The sequence below is a fragment of the Callithrix jacchus genome, chromosome 10 (assembly GCF_049354715.1).
Source record: "Callithrix jacchus isolate 240 chromosome 10, calJac240_pri, whole genome shotgun sequence".
Classification (NCBI taxonomy): Eukaryota; Metazoa; Chordata; class Mammalia; order Primates; family Cebidae; genus Callithrix; species Callithrix jacchus.
In genome coordinates, this window is record NC_133511.1 from 120,664,587 (window position 1) to 120,687,295 (window position 22,709).

Consider the following 22,709-nt stretch of genomic DNA (forward strand, 5'->3'; position numbering starts at 1 on the left):
TAAAATACCACTCCCCCAATAAATGTCTTATTGGTCTAAATTCTTTTTTTTTAGGCGGAGTTTCGCTTCTTGTCACCCAGGCTGGAGTGCAATGGTGGGATCTCGGCTCACCGCAACCTCCGCCTCCTGGGTTCAGGCGATTCTCCTGCCTCAGCCTCCCGAGTAGCTGGGATTACAGGCACGCGCCACCATGCCCAGCTAATTTTTGTATTTTTAGTAGAGACGTGGTTTCACCATGTTGACTAGGGTGGTCTTGATCTCTTGACCTTGTGATCCACCCGCCTCGGTCTCCCAAAGTGCTGGGATTACAGACTTGAGCCACCGCACCCGGCCTGGTCTAAATTCTAATTGCTGCAGTTATCATTGAGAGTTAATCATATACATGTGAGCCTTCAATTAGCACATTTTTATTTCTTAGGCTTCTAAAACTGTTTTCTCCTACATGGAGGTTAAATCAGAGAACACGCGGTTACAGTCAGTTCCTGAAACACACAGATTCAGCCACAAGTTCTGTTTCAGCAATCAGTTCCTAAAGGCTCAGAATAATCTCTACCCATTTGATACAGTTTATGTAGCCAGTCTCTTCGGTCCTACATTTTCCTGTGTTTCAACATAAACCAGCCTGTCTCCCAGTGCCAAAAGAAACTGAAAGAATGATGTTTGAAAGCCTGGGTGATTTTTCACCATTTCTAAAGCAACAGATTAAATAAATGTCAAGGTTCACTATCACTCAGCCATTTTCTCTGATTGTTGCAGAAGAAAAGCTTGGGGAATTTTGCCAAATAAAACTAAAATGTATGATGAATTGTCTGGTGAAGATTTTGCTGTTGTTGTTTCGTTTTTAGAGATGGGTCTTGCTATTTTACCCACGGCAGCTTCAAACTCCTAGGCTCAAGTGATCCTCCCACTCTGGCTCCCAAAGTGCTGGGACTACAGTTATGAACCACTGCACCCAGCCAGTCTTAGTGAAAATGTTTCTAACAAGGAGACATCGAAGCTGCTAGAACTGATTAAAGAAAAAAAGACCTAGGCAGTATTGCAATGTCTGGAATTTATCATGATATGGGATTCTGATAAACCTCTCCCAAACTAAACCTAATGCTTAAGGCTTTTCCTTTGTCTCTCTACTTTCATATGAAAGCAGCTTTTGAAATTAAAATTAATAAAAAGTGTTCTTCAATCAACTGTGAGCAAAGACGGACTTGTAAATATAGCTCCCCTGAATACGGAATATGAATATGCAAAGAAGATCAATTTGACTCAATGTCATGGCCAAGTTTGCAAAACAAATTGTAGTGTTGTTATTATTCACCACTGATACCAGCCTATATGTAAGAATAAGTTTTTCCTTTTTTCAAAAATACATGAATGTGATTACAACCTACTAATCCATTACCTTTTCCTGCTTTTGCACTAGCACATTTACTTTATTTTTCATTTTTAATTTTTTTACTGTCATGATTACATATATGAGGTTCAATAAAAGAAAATGTTCTCTGTGTTTCTTTCTGGACATTATTACTATTCATTGCATGATTATTGCTAAAAACTAATGTCAGATAGAGGAGAAGAATATTAAAAGGTGACCACTCGGCCAAGCACGGTGGCTCACGCCTGTAATCTCAACACTTTGGGGGCCAAGGTGGGCGGATCACAAGGTCAGAGGTTCAAGACCAGCTTGGCCAACACGGTGAAACCCCGACTCTACTAGAACTACAAAATTTAGCTGGCGCGTGCCTGTAGCCTAGGTACTCAGGAGGATGAGGCAGGAGAATCCCTTGAACCCAGAAGGCGAAGATGGCAGTAACCGGAGATTGTACCGCTGCACTCCAGCCTGGACAACAGAGTGAAACTCCGTCTCAAAACAAAAAAATTATAAAGTGACCACTCCAGGTGTCAAATATGCTAGATACACCCTGACACCAGGCAAAACTCCTTTTTTTTTTTTTTTTTGAAATGGAGTGTCACTCTGTTACCCAGGCTGGAGTGCAGTGTCGTGATTTCAGCTCACTGAAATCCCCCCTGTCCTGAGTTCAAGTGATTCTCCTGCCTTAGCTTCCCGAGCTGCTGGCACTACAGCTGCTCGCCACCACGCCCAGCTAATTTTTTGTATTTAGTAGAAATGGGATTTCACCATATTGGCCAGGCTGGTCTCAAACTCCTGACCTCTTTACATGGATTGAGATAATAAAAACAGTGAATTATGGTTGCACACTCAAAATGTGTGCTAGGTATTGTTCTGGGCATTTCCTGAGTATTAAGTGATACAGTCTTCACTCTGGGAAACAGTGGATTTGAACTTGATCGGGCTCCCACAGCCAGGTGCTCAACACAAGGTGGGTCCACCTCCAAATCCTTTTCTTGGAATCCCTCTGCTGCTGTCAGGCCAGGCGGGAGGGAAGCAGTCGCCAAGCACAGTTAGGATTTCCCAACCAGAGGTTGGGAGACAGGAAAAGCCATAGCAAAAAGCCATAACAGTCTGCTGGCAGGGCTGGTCATGGGATGAGTCAGCTGACACAGCTCCAAGGCCTGTCCCGTGTCTGGATGTGGCTCCGGCGGGCAACGCCCTTCGAACTTCTGCGGACAGACCTGCCTCCTGGCCGCCTCCCTCCCGAGGGTCCAGCCTTTCGCTGGACGCGTTTCAGGCAGGGCGCCCCCACACTGGCCCCCGCAAAGACGCTCCCTGAGACCACTCCAACCAACAGATGCGCGCCGACCCGCAGCTGACACTGATGCCCCGCAGCTGACAGAGGTGTGGACCCCAAGTCCTCCTCTCCCGAAAGCAACAAGTCAGGCTCCGAGACGAGTCCCAACTCACAAGCGGCTCCCACCACCCCCGCCCCGCACCGCGCCGCCCGGCACCAACCCCGCCCCGCCCCGCACGCACTTACAATGGGCGCACGCATCTTCTCTCTCGCGGTGTGGACCCTCAAGGTCAGGCTCGAATTCGCGGCCTAGGTGTCTGAGGTAGGGGGAGCAGGGATTCACTGTCATTAACTGCGTCCCCAGTCCCCGGGGACGGCGGCCTCTGACGGGGAGAGCGTGCGAGGCGCGCCGCGGACCCCGGGAACACCACCCGGTTCCCTTTTACAACTTTCTCACTGGGGCCCCAGGAGACGGCAGCTGCCTGAGGGCGGCTCGACCGTCTCGTCTACACCCGCCCCACCCAATTTCATCTCTTCCTAGCGGACGAGGAGCAGCATCCCAGGCAGCACCTCGCCCGGCCTTATCAAAGCACCGTTCCAGAAAGACCCGCTCCACCCACCTCGCCGACTCCGAGGCTGCGCGGCCGCCCCAGCTATGGGACCGGGACTAATGGCCGCGGAGGCCCGGCCAGCGTGAGGTCACCTGGCCCCTCCCTGCGCCGCCGGCTAATGAGAGGCTCGCAGAGCGCCCGGCCCCGGCCCTAGAGACAGCTGGACGCCCGCGCCCCCCGGCACCGCCTCTTCCCTCCTCACCCCTGCCCTGCGCTCCCAGCATTCAGGAGTCGCAGACACTCGACCTCTGCACAAGCATCACACTGCAGGGTCATGATCAATTTACCTTCGCCTTCGCCCAAGAAGGGGCTTATAGATTAAAAACTGAAGGAGTTACAAATGTACCACCATGGCCTATAGACGGTTTTGAATTAAAGGCATTTAAAAATCAGCAGGTGCAAGAAGACTCCTTTTCTGTTTCTTAAAGGCAGATGAAAGTTCCATGATGAAGGACACTTTCCCTATACTAGAAGAAAAAGCAGCATCCTTATCCTTACAGAGAAGATGTGAGACGGAAAGAATTCTGTACAGACCTTGTTGAAATAACTTTTTTCATTTTTTACTTTTTTTTTTTTTTTTTTTTGAGACAGTCTCACTCCATCACCCAGGCTGGAGTGCAGTGGCGCGATCTAGGCTCACTGCAACCTCCGCCTCCCGGGTTCAAGTGATTCTCCTGCCTCAGCCTCCCAAGTAGCTGGGATTACAGGCGCGCACCACCATGCCCAGCTAATTTTTGTATTTTTCTAGAGATAGGGTTTCACCATGTGTTGGCCAGGCTGGTCACGAACTCCTGACCCCAAATGACCCGCCTGCCTCAGCCTCCCAAAGTGTTGGGATTACAGGCGTGAGTCACGGTAGGTGGCCCATTTTGTACTTTTTAATTGACAAAAATTGCATGTATTAGTCATGTACAACGTGTTGGTTTGAAATATGTATACATTGTGGAATAACTACGTCTAGCTAATTAACATATGCATTACCGCACATACTTCTTTTGTGGTAAGAACACAAAACCTCTCAGCAATTTCCAAGAACATAAGTACATTGTTATTTGCTATAATCGCTGTGTTGTGCAATAGATCTAGTGAACTTACTCCTCCTAATGGAAATTTTGTACACTTTGACCAACATCTTCCCCACTGAGGCAGACAGATCACTTGAGCTCAGGAGTTCAAGACCAGCCTGGCCAACCATGTCTCTACTAAAAATACAAAAATACAGGTGGTGGGTGCCTGTAATCCCAATCCAGCTACTCAGGAGGCTGAGGCAGGAGAATCATTTGAACCGGGGTGGCAGAGGTTACAATGAGCTGAGATTGCACCACTGCACTCCAGCCTGGGCCACAGAGCAAGACTCCATCTAAAAAAAAACAAAAGCTAATTAAAAAAAAAAAAAAAAACTAGCACACCATAGGCATTTCATGAATGAATGCATGAATGAAGAATGAATGACCAACACAGGTCCTACCTCTGCACTGGAATATGACTTCACATGAGCAGAACCAGCTCTTGGTCATCTCTGTATTCCCACCACTCCAGTGCCAGTACTGAGCTTTGCAGTCAGGATGCTTGGACCAAACCATGACCCTGCTACTTATTATAATAGTTGTAGGGCCCAGGCCATGGTTCCTTCTCTGAACCTGTTTGTCTGTAAAATGGGCCTTGGTAGCCTGGCACAGTAGCTCATGCCTGTAATCCCAAAACTTTGGGAGGCTAAGGCAGGAGAATCACTTGAACCCAGGAGGTGGAGGTTGCAATGAGCTGACATCGTGCCACTGCACTCCAGCCTGGGCGATAGAGCAAGACTCTGTCTCAAATTAAAAAAAAAAAAATGGAGCATTGGTGATACTGTATGATGTATAAGAATATATTCCCCAACCAGACATGGTGGCTCACGTTTGTAGTCCCAGCACTTTGGGAGGCCGAGGTGGGTGGATCATGAGGTCAGGAGTTTGAGACCAGCCTGTCCAATATGGTGAAATCCCATTTCTACTAAAAACTACAAAATTAGCCTGGCATGGTGGCACACACCTGTAGTTCCAGCTACTCAGGAGGCTGAGGCAGGAGAATTGCTTGAACCTGGGAGGTAGAGGTTGCAGTGAGCCGAGGTACTGCCACTGCACTCCAGCCTGGACAACAGAGTAAGACTCTGTCAAAAAAAAAAAAAAATTCCCCAAAGAGACAGCAACAAATGAAATGATGCTTGTAAAGTGCTGAGCCCGATGTCTGGCATGTGGTAAATCCTCAGACAAGACATGGTGGCTGTTATTAACATGAGAATAGGTATGTGCCCATCAATATCATGTGATCTTCACCAGCTTTCTGACAAGGAGAGTCAGAGGCAATATAAATACCAGCTTTATGTGTGTTATTACTCATCAAACAAATTACGGAGCATGCTGAGCCAGTGACTGACTGTAAGGTGATCCGAACCCAGGATGCACAGGTTCAGTTTTGAGGCAGCCAGGCTGACTGCTGCCTTTCCTCACCCTCTGCTTCCAGAAGCACCCAGATTCACCTCCCTTATCTTTTATTTTCCTGTCGCTGTGCCAGAAAACAAAACAAAACAAAGCATACTGGGAAGGGGGGCAGTACTGAGGGCTGTGTATTTTCACTTCTCACACGGTTCTCAAAAGAGGAGCTCTGTAAGGAAGGCCCCAGGACTTCCTGAGAAACTGCCTTATGATGCCACACCATCACCAACGAAACGGTCCTTACCCCAGCACAAAGCAGGCGGACAAGTGGACTGTGATGCCAGGATCCAAAGTTTCAAGGCATTTCTGCATAGCACAGCTATGAAGCCCCATTCTTCTTGTGACAAGGGGGAAACTTTTTTTTTTTTTTTTTGAGACGGAGTCTTGCTCTGTCACCCAGGCTGGAGTGCAGTGGTGCAGTCTCGGTTCACTGCAACCTCTACCTCCCAGGTTCAAGCAATTCTCCCGCCTCAGCCTCCTGAGTAGCTGGGATTACAGGTCTGCACCACCAAGCCCAGCTAATTTTTGTATTTTTAGTAGAGACGGGGTTTGGCAATGTTGGCCAGGCTGGTCTCGAACTCCTGACCTCAGGTGATTCGCCCACCTTGGCCTCCCAAAGTGCTGGGACTACAGGCATGAGCCACTGCCCCTGGCCAGTTTTTTAGTATTTGTAACCTCTCCATTCTCTGCCTTCTGATGAGGATACATGGATCCTCCAGAATACATTGTTTTGCTGACTCTTTGAGGAGGAATAGCTGAGCAAGAGGGAGAAAATGGCACAGACTAATTTGGTGTGCAGGCCTAAAAGACCCAGTGGGGAGTCTCAGAAGGTGGAGTGACACACAAGAAGGCCAGGGCAAGAGAAAGGGTGTGAGGGTGAGGAGAGAAAGGAACAGGGAAACTGCATTTTTTTTCTTTTAGTGAAACTGCATTTAAAGGGAAACTGTTAGCAATGCCTCTTTGCACACAAGGAACAGAATCCACAAATTTCACGACAACATTCAAAAGAGGAGTATGTCTCAAGGGAAGGTCCTCCATCAGCCAGCTGAACACGGTTTCACAGGTGCAAAACATGTAACTATGCCAATTTTGACTTTGCTCTGACCAGAAAACTCAGGCTTTTAGAAAAGAAAAGTGAAGTATAACCTCCTTCTGAACCCCCTTTAAAACCCAAGTCCTACTGAAGAGGAAAGAGAACAAATAAACCCCTATTGAAATGCCCCGAAGAGCTTCCACTGCCTAAATGTGCAACATAACCATCTCTACCTTCTCTTTAAAAAACATTCCAGAAGGCCAGGCACGGTGGCTTACGCCTGTAATCCCAGCACTTTGGGAGAACGAGGTGGACAGATCACATGAGGTCAGGAGTTTGAGACCAGCCTGGTCAACATGGCAAAACCCCACCTCTACTAAAAGTACAAAAATTAGGCCGGTGTGGTCTTGGGTGCCTGTAATCCCAGCCACTCTGGAGGCTGAGGTAGGAGAATCATTTGAACCAAGGAGGTGGAGGTTGCAGTGAACTGAGATTGCACCACACACTCCAGCCTTGGTGACAAAGCAAGACTCTGTCTCAAAAAAGAAAAAACCACGATCACGAGGTCAGGAGTTCGAGACCAGCCTGACCAAGTCTCTACTAAAAATACAAAAATTAGCCGGGCGTGGTGGCACACACTTGTAATCCCAACTACTCAGGAGGCTGAGACAGGAGAATAGCTTGAACCTGGGAGGTGGAGGTTGCAGTGAGCAGAGATCACACCACTGCACTCCAGCCTGGGCAACAGAGCGAGGACTCCATACACACACACACACACACACACACACACACACACACACATATATAAATAATAAATAAATAAATATTCCAGAACCTTTAACCTGGGAAATTTCCAGGTTTCCCGTCTCTCAGTGTTCAGTGGCCCTTGTTAAATGGAATTGGTTAGCTGCAGTGGATTATTTGTTTTGGTCTGCCCAGCAGTCTTTCATTTGGTGACTCTGTGATTATGGTGGAGCTGTCAGTCATAGTACATGGTCATCACTCTGACTACAGACACCTGCAACCCAGATCTGCTGGTTGTGAGGCCTCAGGCCTCAGGCTACAGTGTTGACCATGGAAGGAGCATGACTCAACCCAAACAATTCAGAAGCCTTCTCTAGGATGGAGATATACAAATAGGTTTTCATAGGTAGCTTAAAAAAAAAAGGCCTCTTTCCTCAGGGGACATTAAAGTGGATGATATCAGCCTGGAACCACTGGTGCCTGTACCCCACTGGGGCATGGAGGAAACCTGTCTGCAATAGCAGATAAATAGGTCACTGAACCCTGAAATAAAAGCCCTGTTGACATTTGAGTTCCTCCAGTGCCTGTTGTCAGTTTTGCCCCTGTATGTCCAATTACAGGAAACTATTTTGATTAATTAGAGTTGGACTTGTCTTTTGCAAAGTGATGTATGGTAATCAAAAGCAAGAATGTCAGTGCGGCAAAGACAAGTCCGTTTGCTTGACTGCTCCCCATCCATACAGGACCACATTCCTCATCCTGGTCTTTCCTTCTCCTCAGCATATGCTGATGAAAGCATCTACATCAATGGCGGCACCCAAGTCCTGGATCTTTGTTTTCACTGCACTTTCCCCATCATCAGCCTCTGAGTTCACCCCTTGCCTGCTAAACTCCGATGAACTCAAGGACAGCACCTGGCATAGCACCTGACACATGATCACAATCAGGGATGGATAGTTGCATGGACAAAGACTGCTGACCCCACCCAGTGTTTCCAACAAGGGAAGAAAGCTTTTTACTGTAGGGCCAAATGGGGTATGTCTAGCTATTAGTCAATATTTGAGAAGTTCGATTCCATTTCCCCAGTGTCCAGGGTCATCAGTGAAAGAGAAAGCTCTAAGCAGAGCTTTACCTTCCCTGACCCCACCCTTAAAGAGAAACTGTTTAATCAGCTGGCCTCAGATAGGACAACCAAATGAAAGTGCTACAAATTCAGAGGTCTTCACAAGTCCACATTACTGTAAATAAAATTTGCGCTTATTTTTTTAGAGACAGGGTCTTGCTCTGTTGCCCAGGCTGCAGTACAGTGACGTGACCATAGTTCACTGCAACCTGGAACTCCTGGGCTCAAGTGATTATCCTGCCTCAGCCTCCAGAGTAGCTAGGACTACAGGTGCACATGACCATGCCTGGCTTTTTTTATTTTGTAGAGACGGGTAAAAGATGTCTCCACGTTACCCAAGCTGGTCTCAAATTCCTGGACTCAAGCGTTTCTCCCACCTCAGCCTCCCAAAGTGTTGATTACAGAAATAAGCCACCACACCTGGCCCTGGTGCTCACTTTTAAGCAACCCTGCCAACAATAGAGCCTTCTCCAGGGGTATGCTAGTAAGATACTAGTTCAGTATCGTTTTGTAGGACAGAGGAAGCTAAATCAAACCACAATGCCAGTACTCCCTTTCACACAAGGTTATCCAGTTAGAAGTCTTACTCACTTTGCCAAGCCAAACTGTTTTGCAGAACCTCACATATTAAGAGAGAGAGAGAGAGAAGGAAAACACAGATAACATGATGTTGTGATCTTTATTCCATTAAATGATCTTACATATTGGAGTAAAACAGGAACATGCTTTTAATATACTAATAGTGTAATCTCAGACCATTTCGCTTTTTAAAAAATTTTTTCAATTGTAAAGCCACTCAAAGGCAAGGGTCTAGCAGAAAGTACTTTTAACAATCATTTTTTAAAAGAAAAAAGAAACCCGAGCAAAATTTCTGTATGTACAAGATTAGTATTAACTCCTTTAAGGCTCACATCCATGACGGCACATACCTAATTAGAAAGCTCTGGAAGTCAATGCTACCTTCCCTTGCTCATAAAAACACTACATTTAAACCTGAGTTCTGGCACATGAAATTCCCTCCCAAAGAAAAATGTCTTTCAAAACCTTTCTGTCCTAGATCTGTTTTGCAAAGTTTCTGATGTGGGGTGGTTAGGTCACTAATAACAGAAGTTATGAGCTTGTCTTCCTTCTTGTCATTATTTTTATTGTGGCTTAATGTTTCCTGTATGTGAAAGATTTGGGGGTTCAAGTCACAGTGCTGAATTCTACTTTTTGAAAGAAAAACTAAAAAAATCCTAATTACATCTGTTAGAAAATAGGATACTTGTACATTTATTTTTCAGAGAAGGCACTAAGACAACGGAGAAAAACAGCTGTCAGGAGCTTAGATAATCCTCTCAATTAGAGGCATCCTTACTACTTCTGAAGACAGAAAACGCCTGGTGATTGTACCTGGCCAGAGAACACCTATTCTAAACCTCAGGTAAAAAGCGTCCACTTGCCTCCTCTCTCTGTGGCCTCTGAACCACTGTTTATAAAAGTGATGATTCTAAGGCCACAGCCCACACCAACTGAGGCAATCTCTAGGATACAAAACTGGGAATCTGAACTTTTTAAACAAGCCTGCTAGGTAAGTCTTATGTACTTCAAGGTAGATGAGAACCACTACCCAAAACATAGGTACTTACAACGAATAAAAACACTTCGACTGCAAATGTTCTTTTACAATGGGCTTCTCAACGGCGTTTTTAAAAATTAATCACACAGTTTGTATTTTCATAACTGAAGCTTGTCTTCATTATGCCGTCATCCCTTTACTAGAATTTTGTTAGATCAAAAATGCGTCAGCCAGAATGACGCAGCCATGTTGGCACCTTGAGATGGAACATCAAATCATCCTAAATTACATTTCCATAGTTCCAGAAAAAAGTTTTATGAAGACTCCCATATAAGTGACATCGTTTTTTAAAAAGAATCTGGGAAAAAATAAAACTATTTGTTTTATTGCTTTTGCCTGGACTTCTTCATTCAACCTACTTTGCTATAACTCATACATACATACTTATCCAAACTCACCCTATTCAAGGCACTTTTTCTTTTTTTCCTGAGACAGAGTCTCGCTCTGTAGCCCAGGCTGAAGTGCAGTGGTGCAATCACGGCTCACTGCAACCTCCACCTCCCGGGTACCAGTTCAAGCAATTCCCCTGCCTCAGCCTCCCGAGTAGCTGGGATCACAGATACGCCAAGGCACCATTTTTATAAGCCAAGTACAACACTGTGTGTGATCCACTATTGAAACTGATCACCAGTACAAGGCTATATTTTTCTTTGTGTCTGTTTGACCAAAGAACTTTACTTCATGCAAGAGAAAAAATAAAAACAAGCCCAGGTGCAGTGGCTAACGCCTGTAATCCCAATACTTTGGAAGGCTGAGGCAGGCAGATTACCAAAGGAGTTAAGACCAGTCTGGTCAACATGGTGAAACCCCATCTCAACTAAAAATACAAAAATAAACAGGGTGTGATGGCACATGCCTGTAATCCCAGCTATCTGAAAGACTGAGTCAGAAGAATCCCTTGTACCCAGGAGGCAGAGGTTGTAGTGAGCCAAGATCACGCCACTGCACTTCAGCCTGGGCGACAGAGCAAGTCTGTCTCAAAAAAAAAAAAGAATAAAGAGAAACAATATTCACAAGCAATTTTACCAAATATAAAAGAGGTGTTAAAACGTAAACCTCCATAGAACATTTCTTGGTATACTATGAATATAAGGCATGACTCAGCCGGGCAGTGTGGCTCACGCCTGCAATCCCAGCACTTTGGGAGGCTGAGTTGGGTGGATCACCTGAGGTCAGGAGTTTGAGATCAGCCTGGCCAACATGGCAAAACCCCATCTCTACTAAAAATACAAAAATTAGTTGGGCATGGTGGTGTGCACCTGTAGTCCCAGCTACTCAGGAAGCTGAGGCAGGAGAATGGCTTGAACCCAGGAGCCAAAGGTTACAGTGAGCCAAGATTGCACCACTGCACTCCAACCTGGGTGACAGAACGAGACCTCTGTCTCAAAAAATAAAAAAATAAGGCATGACTCTGAAGCTGTTTTCTCATCATACATGGTAGTTTGTCTCGTTCCATCTACAAGCCAATCTTACAGAAAGATTTCTCAGTGAAAGAATGAAAACTAACTTTGGGAGGCTGAGGCGGGTGGATCATGAGGTCAAGAGATCGAGACCATCCTGGTCAACATGGTGAAACCCTGTCTCTACTAAAAATACAAAAAATTAGCTGGGCATAGTGGTGCGTGCCTGTAAATCCAGCCACTCAGGAGGCTGAGGCAGGAGAATTGCCTGAACCCAGGAGGAGGAGGTTGCAGTGAGCCGAGATCGCGCCATTGCACTCCAGCCTGGGTAACAAGAGCAAAACTCCGTCTCAAAAAAAAAAAAGGAATGAAAACTGATTCTACTATTTTTACTATAAGCAGCTCACTGAAATTATTTTTTTCAAAATTGTCAACACTTAATTTCTCCTGAAATATTTTAATAGAAACTTTCAGAAGCCTCTTGATATATTCATAGGAATGAGTTCCATATATTGTTAGGAATGTGCAAAATTTAAAATGCCTGCAGGGAAAGTGGCAGAGCAACAAACACCACACAAGCATGCACAGTCTGAGCTTCTGAACCACAAGTGAAAGGTGGAAGAAGTAAAAGACATCTCCCCAGGATGATTTATAGCCAGCAATGATAATGCATCTTTTATTGAAAAAGTTAATACAAAATCATCAATTTACTGCTGAGAGAAAACAGCCCAAAGAAAACTCTGAAGAACCCTCACTGAGAAAACTTTATAAACACTTTCCAGAAGAACTGAGGGGGAAAAAAAAGGTGAGGGGAACTTCCTCTGGATAATTAAACCAAGATGCCTTTATAAGACCAAAACAGAAAGGGTGAATTTAAACAGTAACTGAATCTTAGGACTTCATTAAATCATACATTATCTTTTTTAAAAGTGACCTAATACTTTAGTTTAGAATGAGTTTCTGGCACATCACCCCTCCTCATCACTAAAAGTAGGACCACTTTTGACAATTATTCTGAAATCTATAAATTTATTTATAGAATGCACTAAATGCTAAGTATCTCAATATTTGTAGAGCCTGCTAATAGGTATGACCTCTTATCTCCTTTCAAAGACATAAGAGGTCACCTGAAACCTGAAAATGCACCAACATTTCAGAAGCAAGCTTTCGCGTTAACAGTCAAAGCTTGGCATCACTGATAAATGCAAGTAAACAAGCAGAAACTTTTCTAAAGTGTAACAGCAAGTGAATAAAACAGCAAGAACTTCAGGGAAAGACAGCATATAAATATGAATATAATATGCTGGGAACTTAGGACTTACAAAAACACTTGAGTGGTAAAGTGTCAAAAGAAAATTCTTTAATAAACATTACATGCTAAAAGGGACTTTCTCTTCATGTATATAAAATTTACACTCAGATCTTACCTTCATGTACATAATTACCTTCATGTATATAAAATTTGCACTCTTACCTCTCTCGCATAACAAAAGTTAAATTAGCTCAGAAGTTAAGGCTTATATACCTCAATGTTTATATAAATACTTGCAGGCAAGTTTTAAGAAGTTTTAAAATCCACAATAATTCCAAAAGGAAAAGCAGCTAACAGATAAAACTTTTTATCTCCTAATCAAGGTAAATAGAAAAAAAAAACTCTTAGATACTTCTAGAAATTGTTTATATTTGGGTAGGACTTTGGTCCTTACTAAGCCAAAGCTGTCTTAAAGCTATCAGATTAGCCAAAGTAAAATTAAAGAGAAGATGATTCACTAAATAAAATGGATCAATTTTAGCTTCATTATTAAGAACATTAGACAGGACAGAGAATGCAATTAACATTCTGAATGAAGACCTTAAATCAGGTTATTTATTAATTGCGAAGCCATATGAAATCAGACATCAATTAAAGGCAGTAATATTTGGTAATATCTTCCCTCTAATCCATAATAAAATTCCATTCTTATGCAGAACTCTCAAAAAGAAAACCTCTCAAATGACAATTACAAGACTGTGTACAACATACACACATATGTAAACCTACAGTGAACCTGACCAAGGCACAAGTTCAAGTGACTTATCAGAGGTCACACAGTTCATTTAAACTTAGCTTTTTTCTTAAAGTATCTAGCTCATTCCTTTTATTATGAGCCACTCTGGCTTTTCAAGGCACGTTTGTCTCTTTTTCTAAAAAGAAGCTACAGGGACCCCCCTCCAAAAAATAAAGCAAGTTACAACAAAAATGTCAGCCTCCTGGGTAAAAAACTCACATTTCAGAGTATGGTATATTTAAATATGATACGAATTTTCCACACTATATGGCAATAGGATTCCCTATTGTAATTTTTTTTAAGAGTAATGATATCATTTTCAGTTAGTCTTTAGTTCTGATGTTTCTCCAAGTTTTGTAAACTTTTAAAAAAGGAATCCTTCTCGGCCGGGCACAGTAGCTCACACCTGCACTTTGGGAGGCCAAGGTGGGCAGATCACAAGGTCAAGAGATCTAGACCATCCTGGCCAACATGGTGAAACCCCATCTCTACCAAAAATACAAAAAAAATTAGCTGAGTGTGGTGGCACACACCTGTAGTCCCAGCTACTCGGGAGGCTGAGACGGGAGAATCACTTGGACCTAGGAGGCGGAGGTTGCCATGAGCCAAGACCACGCCACTGCACTCCAGCCTGGCAACAGAGCAAGACTGTCTCAAAAAAAAAAAAGGAATCCTTCTCAAAAGAGTAAACTATAAAAGAAATGACAAGTTTCGCCCCAAAATGGCATCTATGGCATCTTTCATGAGGTTATCCTCCATCCCCTCCCCATTGTGTCTGCAAAACCATGGAATCAATCTTAAAAGGCACTAAGTGGTACATAAAGAACTTAAGAGCTGTATTTCTATTTTTCCTATAGCTTCCTCCCCCATAAAGTGCACAAAGCAGAGTAATATGAAAATAGACACAGGCTTGCATCTATAACAGCAAGGAAAAGAAATGCTTCCAACAGAAATGGAAGTGCATTTAATAATTTGAAACCACAGAAGAGGTCTGCTCATTTATTACAGTGCCATGTGTTAGCTCTTCCTGGATGGTCTCAGATCTGCCATTCCTCTGGATATGAACCTATGGCCGTGGCAGAAACCCAGAAGTCAGAAGGGGCTGCTTGTGTTCTTGTTTGATCTTCATTTTAAGATGCTATTGAGACTTTTTATCCACAGGTGGTCTTCCAACAACTGCATCCCTCACGGCAGCCTGAGTGGAATTACCGATATGAGAAGACGCCTGCAAAAGTCCATTTATTCAACATGTCGGTTAATAAAATACAACACAGCAACAAGAAAGTAAGTCCTTGGAGATAAACTTTCAAAATCCTGTCTCCATCATCAGCATGTTACAGAAAGCAGTGGAATGAAAATGCAGGGATACAGACAGGGAGGCTGTGGCAGCAGCTAATGCCCAAGAGAGTAAGGGGAACCTGTGCTCTGTGACTGGGGTAGGATAGGCAGCTCCTGTGGCTTCACAAGCTGCTAACCTAACTCATCTGTTTATGTTACTCAGAAAACAAATGTATCATCTCAAACACCTTGGACACGGATATTAACCATGTCCATGTCCAAGAGCTACTGGGTTAGTCGGGGGTGGTGACACTCGCCTGTAACAGCGGTTGCTTGGGAGGCTGAGGCAAGAGGCTCACTTGAGCCCAGGAGTTTTAAGTTACAGTGAGCTAAGATACCAGCTTGGGTGACAGAGCAAGACCTTGTCTCTAAAAAAACATTTTATAGGCTGAGCACAGTGGCTTACACCTGTAATCCCAACACTTTGGGAGGCCGAGGGGGGTGGATCACCTGAAGTCAGGAGTTCAAGACCAGCTTGGTCAATATGGTGAAACCCTGTCTCTACTAAATATACAAAAATTAGCTGGGCGTGGTGGCGGGCACCTGTAATCCCAGCTAGTCAGGAGGCTGAGGCAGGAGAATCGCTTAAACCCAGGAGGGGGAGGTTGCAGTGAGCTGAGACTCTGCCACTGCACTCCAGCCTGGGCAACAAAGCCAGACTTCATCTCAAAAACAAAAAACAAAAAACAAACAAATATTAATATCCAAAAAAGATAATAAAACATAAAGTCTATCAGGAAAAAACGGCCAAGGGAGTGGCCATTGCTCATGTCTTCACCAGGAAATTCTTCTAAACGAGGTATTTTACAACACAAGCACAAACATCTGCCCATTATCAACCCTCGGGCTCTCCAGCAGCACCACTTACCTGCTCCAACACATATGCAGCACCAAAATCAATGGCTCCGCCCAGCTCACGATATTGACCAGAATACCTAATGTAGCCCCAGGTGAGGAGCGCTATTAACAGCAGTCCAACCATACAGTTGAACAGCTGGGCTACAACCCCAAGACCTACAAAGCCAGTGAGGCCTGAGGCTATGTACAAAGCCACAATGCCAGTGAACAGCACTGCAGGGGTTCGGAAGGTGCTGAAGACGTTCTTGCTACCATTGTGCTTGCAGAAGTTCTCATATAATTCTTTGATTTCCTCCTCCAGCTCCTGCTGGTAACGAAAGCTGAAATCCTTCCCACCCATCTTCTTGGTCTTCTTAAAATGGTCCAGAGCAAGCTGTTTGAATTCACAGTGCTTCTCCTCTAGAATGTCTGGAGATAAATAAGGTTTCTCTCCCCCACATACCTAAAGAGAACAAAGACACAATATGTTAAAAGATCTCTTCAAAAACGAGTGCCAAATAAAACATGAAAAGATAATAAAAGTAACAGAATGTTTTAAGATGTTACCAAGATATTAATAAATTAATTTTTAAAAGATGACTCAGGCCAATAAACTCTAGTTTCACTTCCTCTGAAAAGCACACTTAAATAACCGGGATGATAATATTAATTGGAAAGAACAGTGACACTGGGACGGGTGCAGGGGCTCACGTCTGTAATCCCAGCAAATCTGCTGGGCGCAAAGGCAGGTGGATCACCTGAGGTCAAGAGTTCGAAATCAGCCTGGCCAACATGGTGAAACTCTGTCTCTACTAAAAATACAAAAAAATTAGTTGGCTGTGGTGGCGAGCACCTGTAATCCCAGCTATTCAGGAGACTGAGGCAGGAGAATCGATCGAACCTGGGAGGTGGAGGTTGCAGTAAACCGAGATTGCACCACTGCATTCCAGCCTGGGTGACAGAGTGAGACTCTGCTTCAAAAAAACAAAAACAAAACTAAACAAAAAAAGAAATGGTAATAATTAGACAGCCCCCATTACCAGGACAACCTAGGTATAGCTTTGTTGCCTCATCACTTGAAAACACTTGAAGTAGGATCAAGTTGGGCTTTTGAAGTCAACAACAATGCCCAGGTTATAGATATTTCAGAATATGGCCTATGTCCTACATACCTCTTCCATGTTGTTATAATAAATGTCCTTGGCAGAGGCTGCAGCTGCTAGGTTGTTGGCTTCGGCAGTGGCCTTTTAAGAGAGGAAAATGTGAAATATAAATCCTTCCTCTTTTAACATTCTTCCACAAATAACCTAATACAAAAATCTTCTCCACTCCCCATTCTTCCTTTTTTATTAACCTTCTATTGTTTTAGATTTCCATACAGTTCAACTGATGAAATAAAATGCACTTTTTCTGCCGGGTGCGGTGGTCCATACCTGTAATCCCAGCACTTTGGGAGGCCAAGGAGGGCAGATCACTTGAGGTCAGGAGTTTGAGACCAGCCTGGCCAACATGGTGAAACCCTGTCTCTACTAAAAATACAAAACTCAGCCAGGTATGGTGGCACATGCCTGTAATCCCAGCTACTTGGGAGGCTGAGGCACGCGAATTGCCTTAACCTAGGAGGCGAAGGTTACAGTGAGCCAAAATCGTGTCACTGCACCCCAGCCTGGGCAAAAGAGTGAGACTCTATCTCAAAAAAAAATACACTTTTTCTGCCAAATTTTCTACCAAAAAAAAATATGGTAGAAGTGCATATACATAAAAATATGTATTCTTATACATAAGAATCTTTAGCAAAAATTAAATCTCCAAAATTCAAAGAAAATATTATTTCCTTTGCTTCAATTTTATTTTTTAATTTTATTTTTTTGAGACAGAGTCTCATTCTGTCATCCAGGCTGGAGTGCAGTGGTGATATCAGCCCACTGCAACCTTCACCTCCTGAGTGCCAGCCATTCTTCCACCAGTATGTGCCACACTTGGCTAACTTTTTAAGTTTTTGTTTTGTAGAGATAGAGTCTCCCTATATTGTCCAAGCTGGTCTTAAACTCCCAGCCTCAAATAATCCACCCACGTCGGCCTCCCAAAGTGCTGGGATTATGGGCGTAAGCCATGCATCTGGCTCCACTACTTCAACTTTGAGACACATTATGTGAATCAAAAAAAAGAAAGAAGAAGAAAAAGCTGGGTGTGGAGTCTTATGCCTGTAATCTCAGCAATTTGAGAGGCTGAAGCAAGATGATCACTTGAGCCAAGTAATTCAATACCAGCCTGCTCAACAGAGCTGGATCCTGTCTCTATTAAAAAAAAAAAAAAAAAAAAAAAAAAAGGAAAAAATTCTTTGCAATGTCGATCCCAGGCTCTAGCTCCCTTTATGAAAATGTTCTCTACAAAAGAAATCAACATTTGGCAATAAATGCCCTTATGTTCAGCATATGAAGTCAAAAATTATATATTTTAACCAAATGACATTCTAGTTACAAATTAAAAACCTGATAAATGAATAGTAAATAGATATGTCAGGACATGTTCCACTAAAGTAGACAACAGGTCGGGCACGATGGCTCACACCTGTAATCCTAGCACTTTGGGAGGCTGAGGTGGGCAGATTGCTTGAGCCAAGTTTGAGACCAGCCTGGGCAACATAGCAAGACCACATCTCTACTTTTTTTTCATTAAAAAAATTATAGCCAGGCACGGTAGCTCACACCTATAATCTCAGCACTCTGGCAGGCCAAGACGGTAGATTGCTTGAGTTCAGGAGTTTGAGACCAGCCTGAGCAACATGGCTAAACTTGTCTCTACTAAAAATACAAAAATTAGCCAGGCATGATGGAGCACACCTATAATTCGAGCTACTCTGGAGGCTGAGGCCCTAGAACTGCTTGAACCCGGGAGGTGAAGGTTGCAGTGAGCCGAGATCATGCCACTGCACTCCAGCATGGGGAAGAGTGAGGCTCTGCCTCAAAAAATAAATTATAAATTACATTAAAAATTTTAAAAATAAACAACAGATGACAGGAAATTGCTTGTCTAACATAGTGGGTATGTTTCACCCAGGTATAATAAACTGTGTTTCCCAAAGCGTGTTTGGTGAAAAGACCAGGTCCAGGGAGGAGAGGCCATTTTGTTTTAAATGTACCACCATGAATACAAACAAGTGAACTAGAAGGCCACCACACCACTGCAAAATGTGCTAAAAAGAAATTAATAGACCTCAGCATAATGAAAAAGGAGAAAAAGTGCATTCTCTTCTTAAAGAACTCTGCTTATTGTATACAGGTCAACTCGAGTAATTAAAGAGTAGCATTTAGGAGTCAAATCATTGTTTACCTGAAGCATGGACTTGGGGTGAGGCAGATCTTCTCCTTGATAAATTTTAATATATGCCTTAAAATATAAACATAAAACTGCTATAAAAATGTTAGTCATATCTTCCTCATATTTAATTTTTAGAAAGTGACCATACAACTACATTTTCCTTAAGACTTAGAACAACAACCAGGAATTAGCAAAAACACACCACACACCTTTGAGTGCATGTTAGCATTTTTAGTTAACTAAAAATGTTCTCAAGCAGCACAAGCCTACAGAGGCTAGGACTCCCATCCCGCTCCCCATGCACGCTGGCCACACCACTACCTGTGGGCAGAGTGACCATCCGCCTTGAGGCAGCCGTGTCACATCTAGGTGCCGTCTCCTCCTACTCACAGCAACTTCCTAACCACCTCCTGTCCACACCATCTTCCTTGAGGAACAATCTTCCTTTAGTCACAGTTAATTGCTCCTCTAAGAGAGTGCAAAGAACATTCATTTGGTTCTTAGACCGATACTGCCACCCAATGGCCCAGTCCTGGAAGGACACTGAGGTCTCTGAAAATGCCTCTCGCTGTCTCCCCCAGAAAACTTTCTCTTAAGTTTTAAAATATTTAAATTCAAGTTGATTTACAAGTTAGATCAGCTTTACCAAAAATCAAACATTTTAATAATTAAAACCCATATGTACCTTAAAATACTCCAACAGTCCCCGACAGGTGACCTTTGAGCCATTGATCTCCTTTTCCATTAACTTAGATGGGTTTAATACATATGGTATCAGTACTTGTAACTGCTCTTTGAACTCACCAGCAATATCTGTTTACAGGACCACAGAGAAGGAAAAATAAGCCAAACAGCCTTATTCAATCAAGGTGAACACACAATGCAATCTTCCCAGTGTAATTCTTTTAACATTGTTATTGAAAGTGGGAGAAAAGCTGGATGTGGTGGCTCAGGCCTATAATCCCAGCACTTTGGGAGGCCAAGGCAGATGGATGGCCTAAGGTCAGGAGTTTGAGACCAGCCTGACCAACATGGTGAAACCCCGTCTTCACTAAAAATATAAAAACTAGCCAGGCGTGGTGGCGAGTGCCTGAAATCCTAGTTACTCAGGAGGCTGAGGCAGGAGAATCCCATAAACCCGGGAGGTGGAGGCTGCAGTGAGATTCTCCTGCCTCAGCCTCCTGAGTATCAGGGACTACAGGCACACATCACCACACCGGGCTGATTTTTGTATTTTTGTATTTTCATGTTGGCCAGGATGGTCGCGATCTCTTGACCTCATGACCCACCCGCCTCGGCCTCCCAAAGTGCTGAGATTATAGGCGTGAGCCACTGTGCCCAACCTCCAGACTATCTTTTGACACTTCCTGGCTATGACCAAGTTGCTGATAGGTCTCTGTCCCAATGTACCTTCATTTTTCTCCTTCCCCACGGGAGTATAAAGTCTTCTCTAATTCAAAATAGAATACTATATGCAGAATATCCTTTGTGATATCCGGTCCGCTCCCTAGCCTTTTAAGAAATTTCACTTTTTAAAGAATTTGATTAACAAGGTCTTCAACATGTCAAGTTCAACCTCTCAAGTTGTCTCAGTCCTTTGCAACGCCCTCACACTATTTCTTTAAATCGATAAGAAATCACTGGTCATCCATTTGATTTATTCTTATTAATTTTTTTAATGTTAAAAGAAGACGTACCTGTGCCTCATTATATTGCTTTTCTATTATCTTCTCAGAGACCCTCTGGACCACCCCAAAATGAAAAGACCACTAATTAAAGAAAGGTGACAGATTCTCTGCAGCTTCTACAAAGTTCCCATGGAGGGATCAGGAGAGCTGCTAAACAGAGCTCTTTTCTCAAAGTAAGAATTACTAGCTGGTCCAACTACGAAGACACAGGAGAATTAAATACAGAAAGGCTGATGTACATAATCTTCTAACATCTTCTTGGGTTCCCAACTATCAGTGAAAAAAAGCAGGTAGGAGCCCACATCAGAGTAAGAGCTCTTCAGTACTCCACCAACCTGACCATAACACGAAAAATGAAACTGGAAAATTTCAAGAAAAAAGTGGGAAAAATACTTTATAACCTTGTAGTGAAAAAGTATAAAAGTATACATAATAGGCCATCTGTACACATTCGCATTTGCTTTCATATACTAAAGAAACTCTGAAAGCCTACAAAAATGGAAAAGACTTTTCACTGAGTATTTTTTAATCCTTTTTAAAATTCTAAACATGTGAATGTATTATATATCCAAAAAACCCTTTTGTATGGTTTCAATTTCCACCACACTGAAGGATGGATTGTTTCAAAAATACCTCACACAAGAAGTGGCAGGATCCAGATGCTATACTTGCTAGACCATACAGACCCTATGCTACTCACGTTTCTATGAAAGCGACACCAAAATAATAGTTTCAAAATCAGAATAGACAAGAACTGTCTCATAACAGAAACACCCTCTAATGATGTCAAAGGAGACTGTGCCCTAAAAACCCTCCTGTGTAATTTATAACTAACCAACTTGGTAGTTACTGCATTAGGTCTCCCTGCGGCAGTAAATAGGAAGATGACAATCTTCTTTATGCTGACAACACAGTCATCCTGCGTCTGATGAAAAATTCTCAAAAAGCAGCTATTCTAGGCTTAGCATGGTGGCTGACAACTGTAATAGCAGCACCTTGGGAGGGCAAGGTGGGCAGATTGCCTGAGGCCAGAGGTTCAAGACCAGCCTGGCCAACATGGTAAAACCCCATTTCCACCAAAAATAAAAAATTAGCCAGGTGTGGTAGTGCACTTTTGTAATTCCAGCTACTCGGGAGGATGAGGCACGAGAATTGCTTGAGCCCGAGAGGCGGAGGTTGCAGTGAGCTGAGATCATGCCACTGCACACCAGCTGGGGCAACAGAGTGAACACAAGACTTTGTAACAAACAAACAAACGACAAAAAAAAAACACCAGCAGCTATTCTAGATAATTACGGCAAGAAGCAGCAGCTCAGCATCAGTTACATCAAAACTAAGATCATCTTTGGCAGGCATCTACCTCTAAATAAGCAGTCAATCTTTAAAAATAAAACCACTAAAATAATTCCTAAAGTATCTGGGGGAACATTTGCAGAAATAGTTTCAGAATATAGTTCTTATGGAATTTAAATGTTTTACAAAAATTACATAAGTTCCTTTTATGGATTAGCCATAACGACCTCAGGCTAATGTCTCTTCCAAGTCACATGGAATAGGACTGCAAAATCTCAACCATGTAACTATACAGGTATATACCTGAGAAAATAAAACATCTGCGTTTTTCTTTTTAATTCTGAAAACTACATCAGCTCTAACAGGTCTCCTACAGAAGTGAGTGTGGTTCTCCAGCTAGCACTTGCCAAATACAAATCACCTGCTATTTGTAAGTCAGCATTCAATTTACTCTTCACTCAAAACCCTTCAATATCTTGGTTAAGAGCTTCCCTAAAATTATAAAACATCCATCTCCAAATCCAAAATGTACATAA

The 22,709-nt window shown here is 43.2% G+C and overlaps 2 protein-coding genes across 6 annotated transcripts in view; both read right to left on the bottom strand.

The window, feature by feature from the left end:
- PLAAT3 (phospholipase A and acyltransferase 3) overlaps positions 1-3,314 on the bottom strand; it is a 52,716-nt gene extending 49,402 nt beyond the window's left edge. Inside the window, exons 1-2 of the mRNA XM_009008361.5 lie at positions 3,266-3,314; positions 2,892-2,962 (exon numbers count right to left, since the gene is read on the bottom strand). Of these exons, the coding sequence (XP_009006609.1) occupies positions 2,892-2,906 (15 nt within the window). The 5' untranslated portion in view covers positions 2,907-2,962; positions 3,266-3,314. The remainder of the gene's footprint in view (positions 1-2,891; positions 2,963-3,265) is intronic.
- Positions 3,315-9,295: 5,981 nt separating this feature from the next.
- ATL3 (atlastin GTPase 3) overlaps positions 9,296-22,709 on the bottom strand; it is a 56,826-nt gene continuing 43,412 nt past the window's right edge. For all 5 annotated transcript variants that reach the window (XM_035263043.3, XM_078341239.1, XM_002755452.7 and 2 more), the window contains 5 exons: positions 19,878-20,005; positions 19,205-19,261; positions 17,044-17,115; positions 15,903-16,334; positions 9,296-14,921 (listed from right to left, as the gene is read on the bottom strand). In XM_035263043.3, coding sequence (XP_035118934.2) covers positions 14,835-14,921; positions 15,903-16,334; positions 17,044-17,115; positions 19,205-19,261; positions 19,878-20,005 — 776 coding nt within the window. In that variant the 3' untranslated portion in view covers positions 9,296-14,834. The remainder of the gene's footprint in view (positions 14,922-15,902; positions 16,335-17,043; positions 17,116-19,204; positions 19,262-19,877; positions 20,006-22,709) is intronic.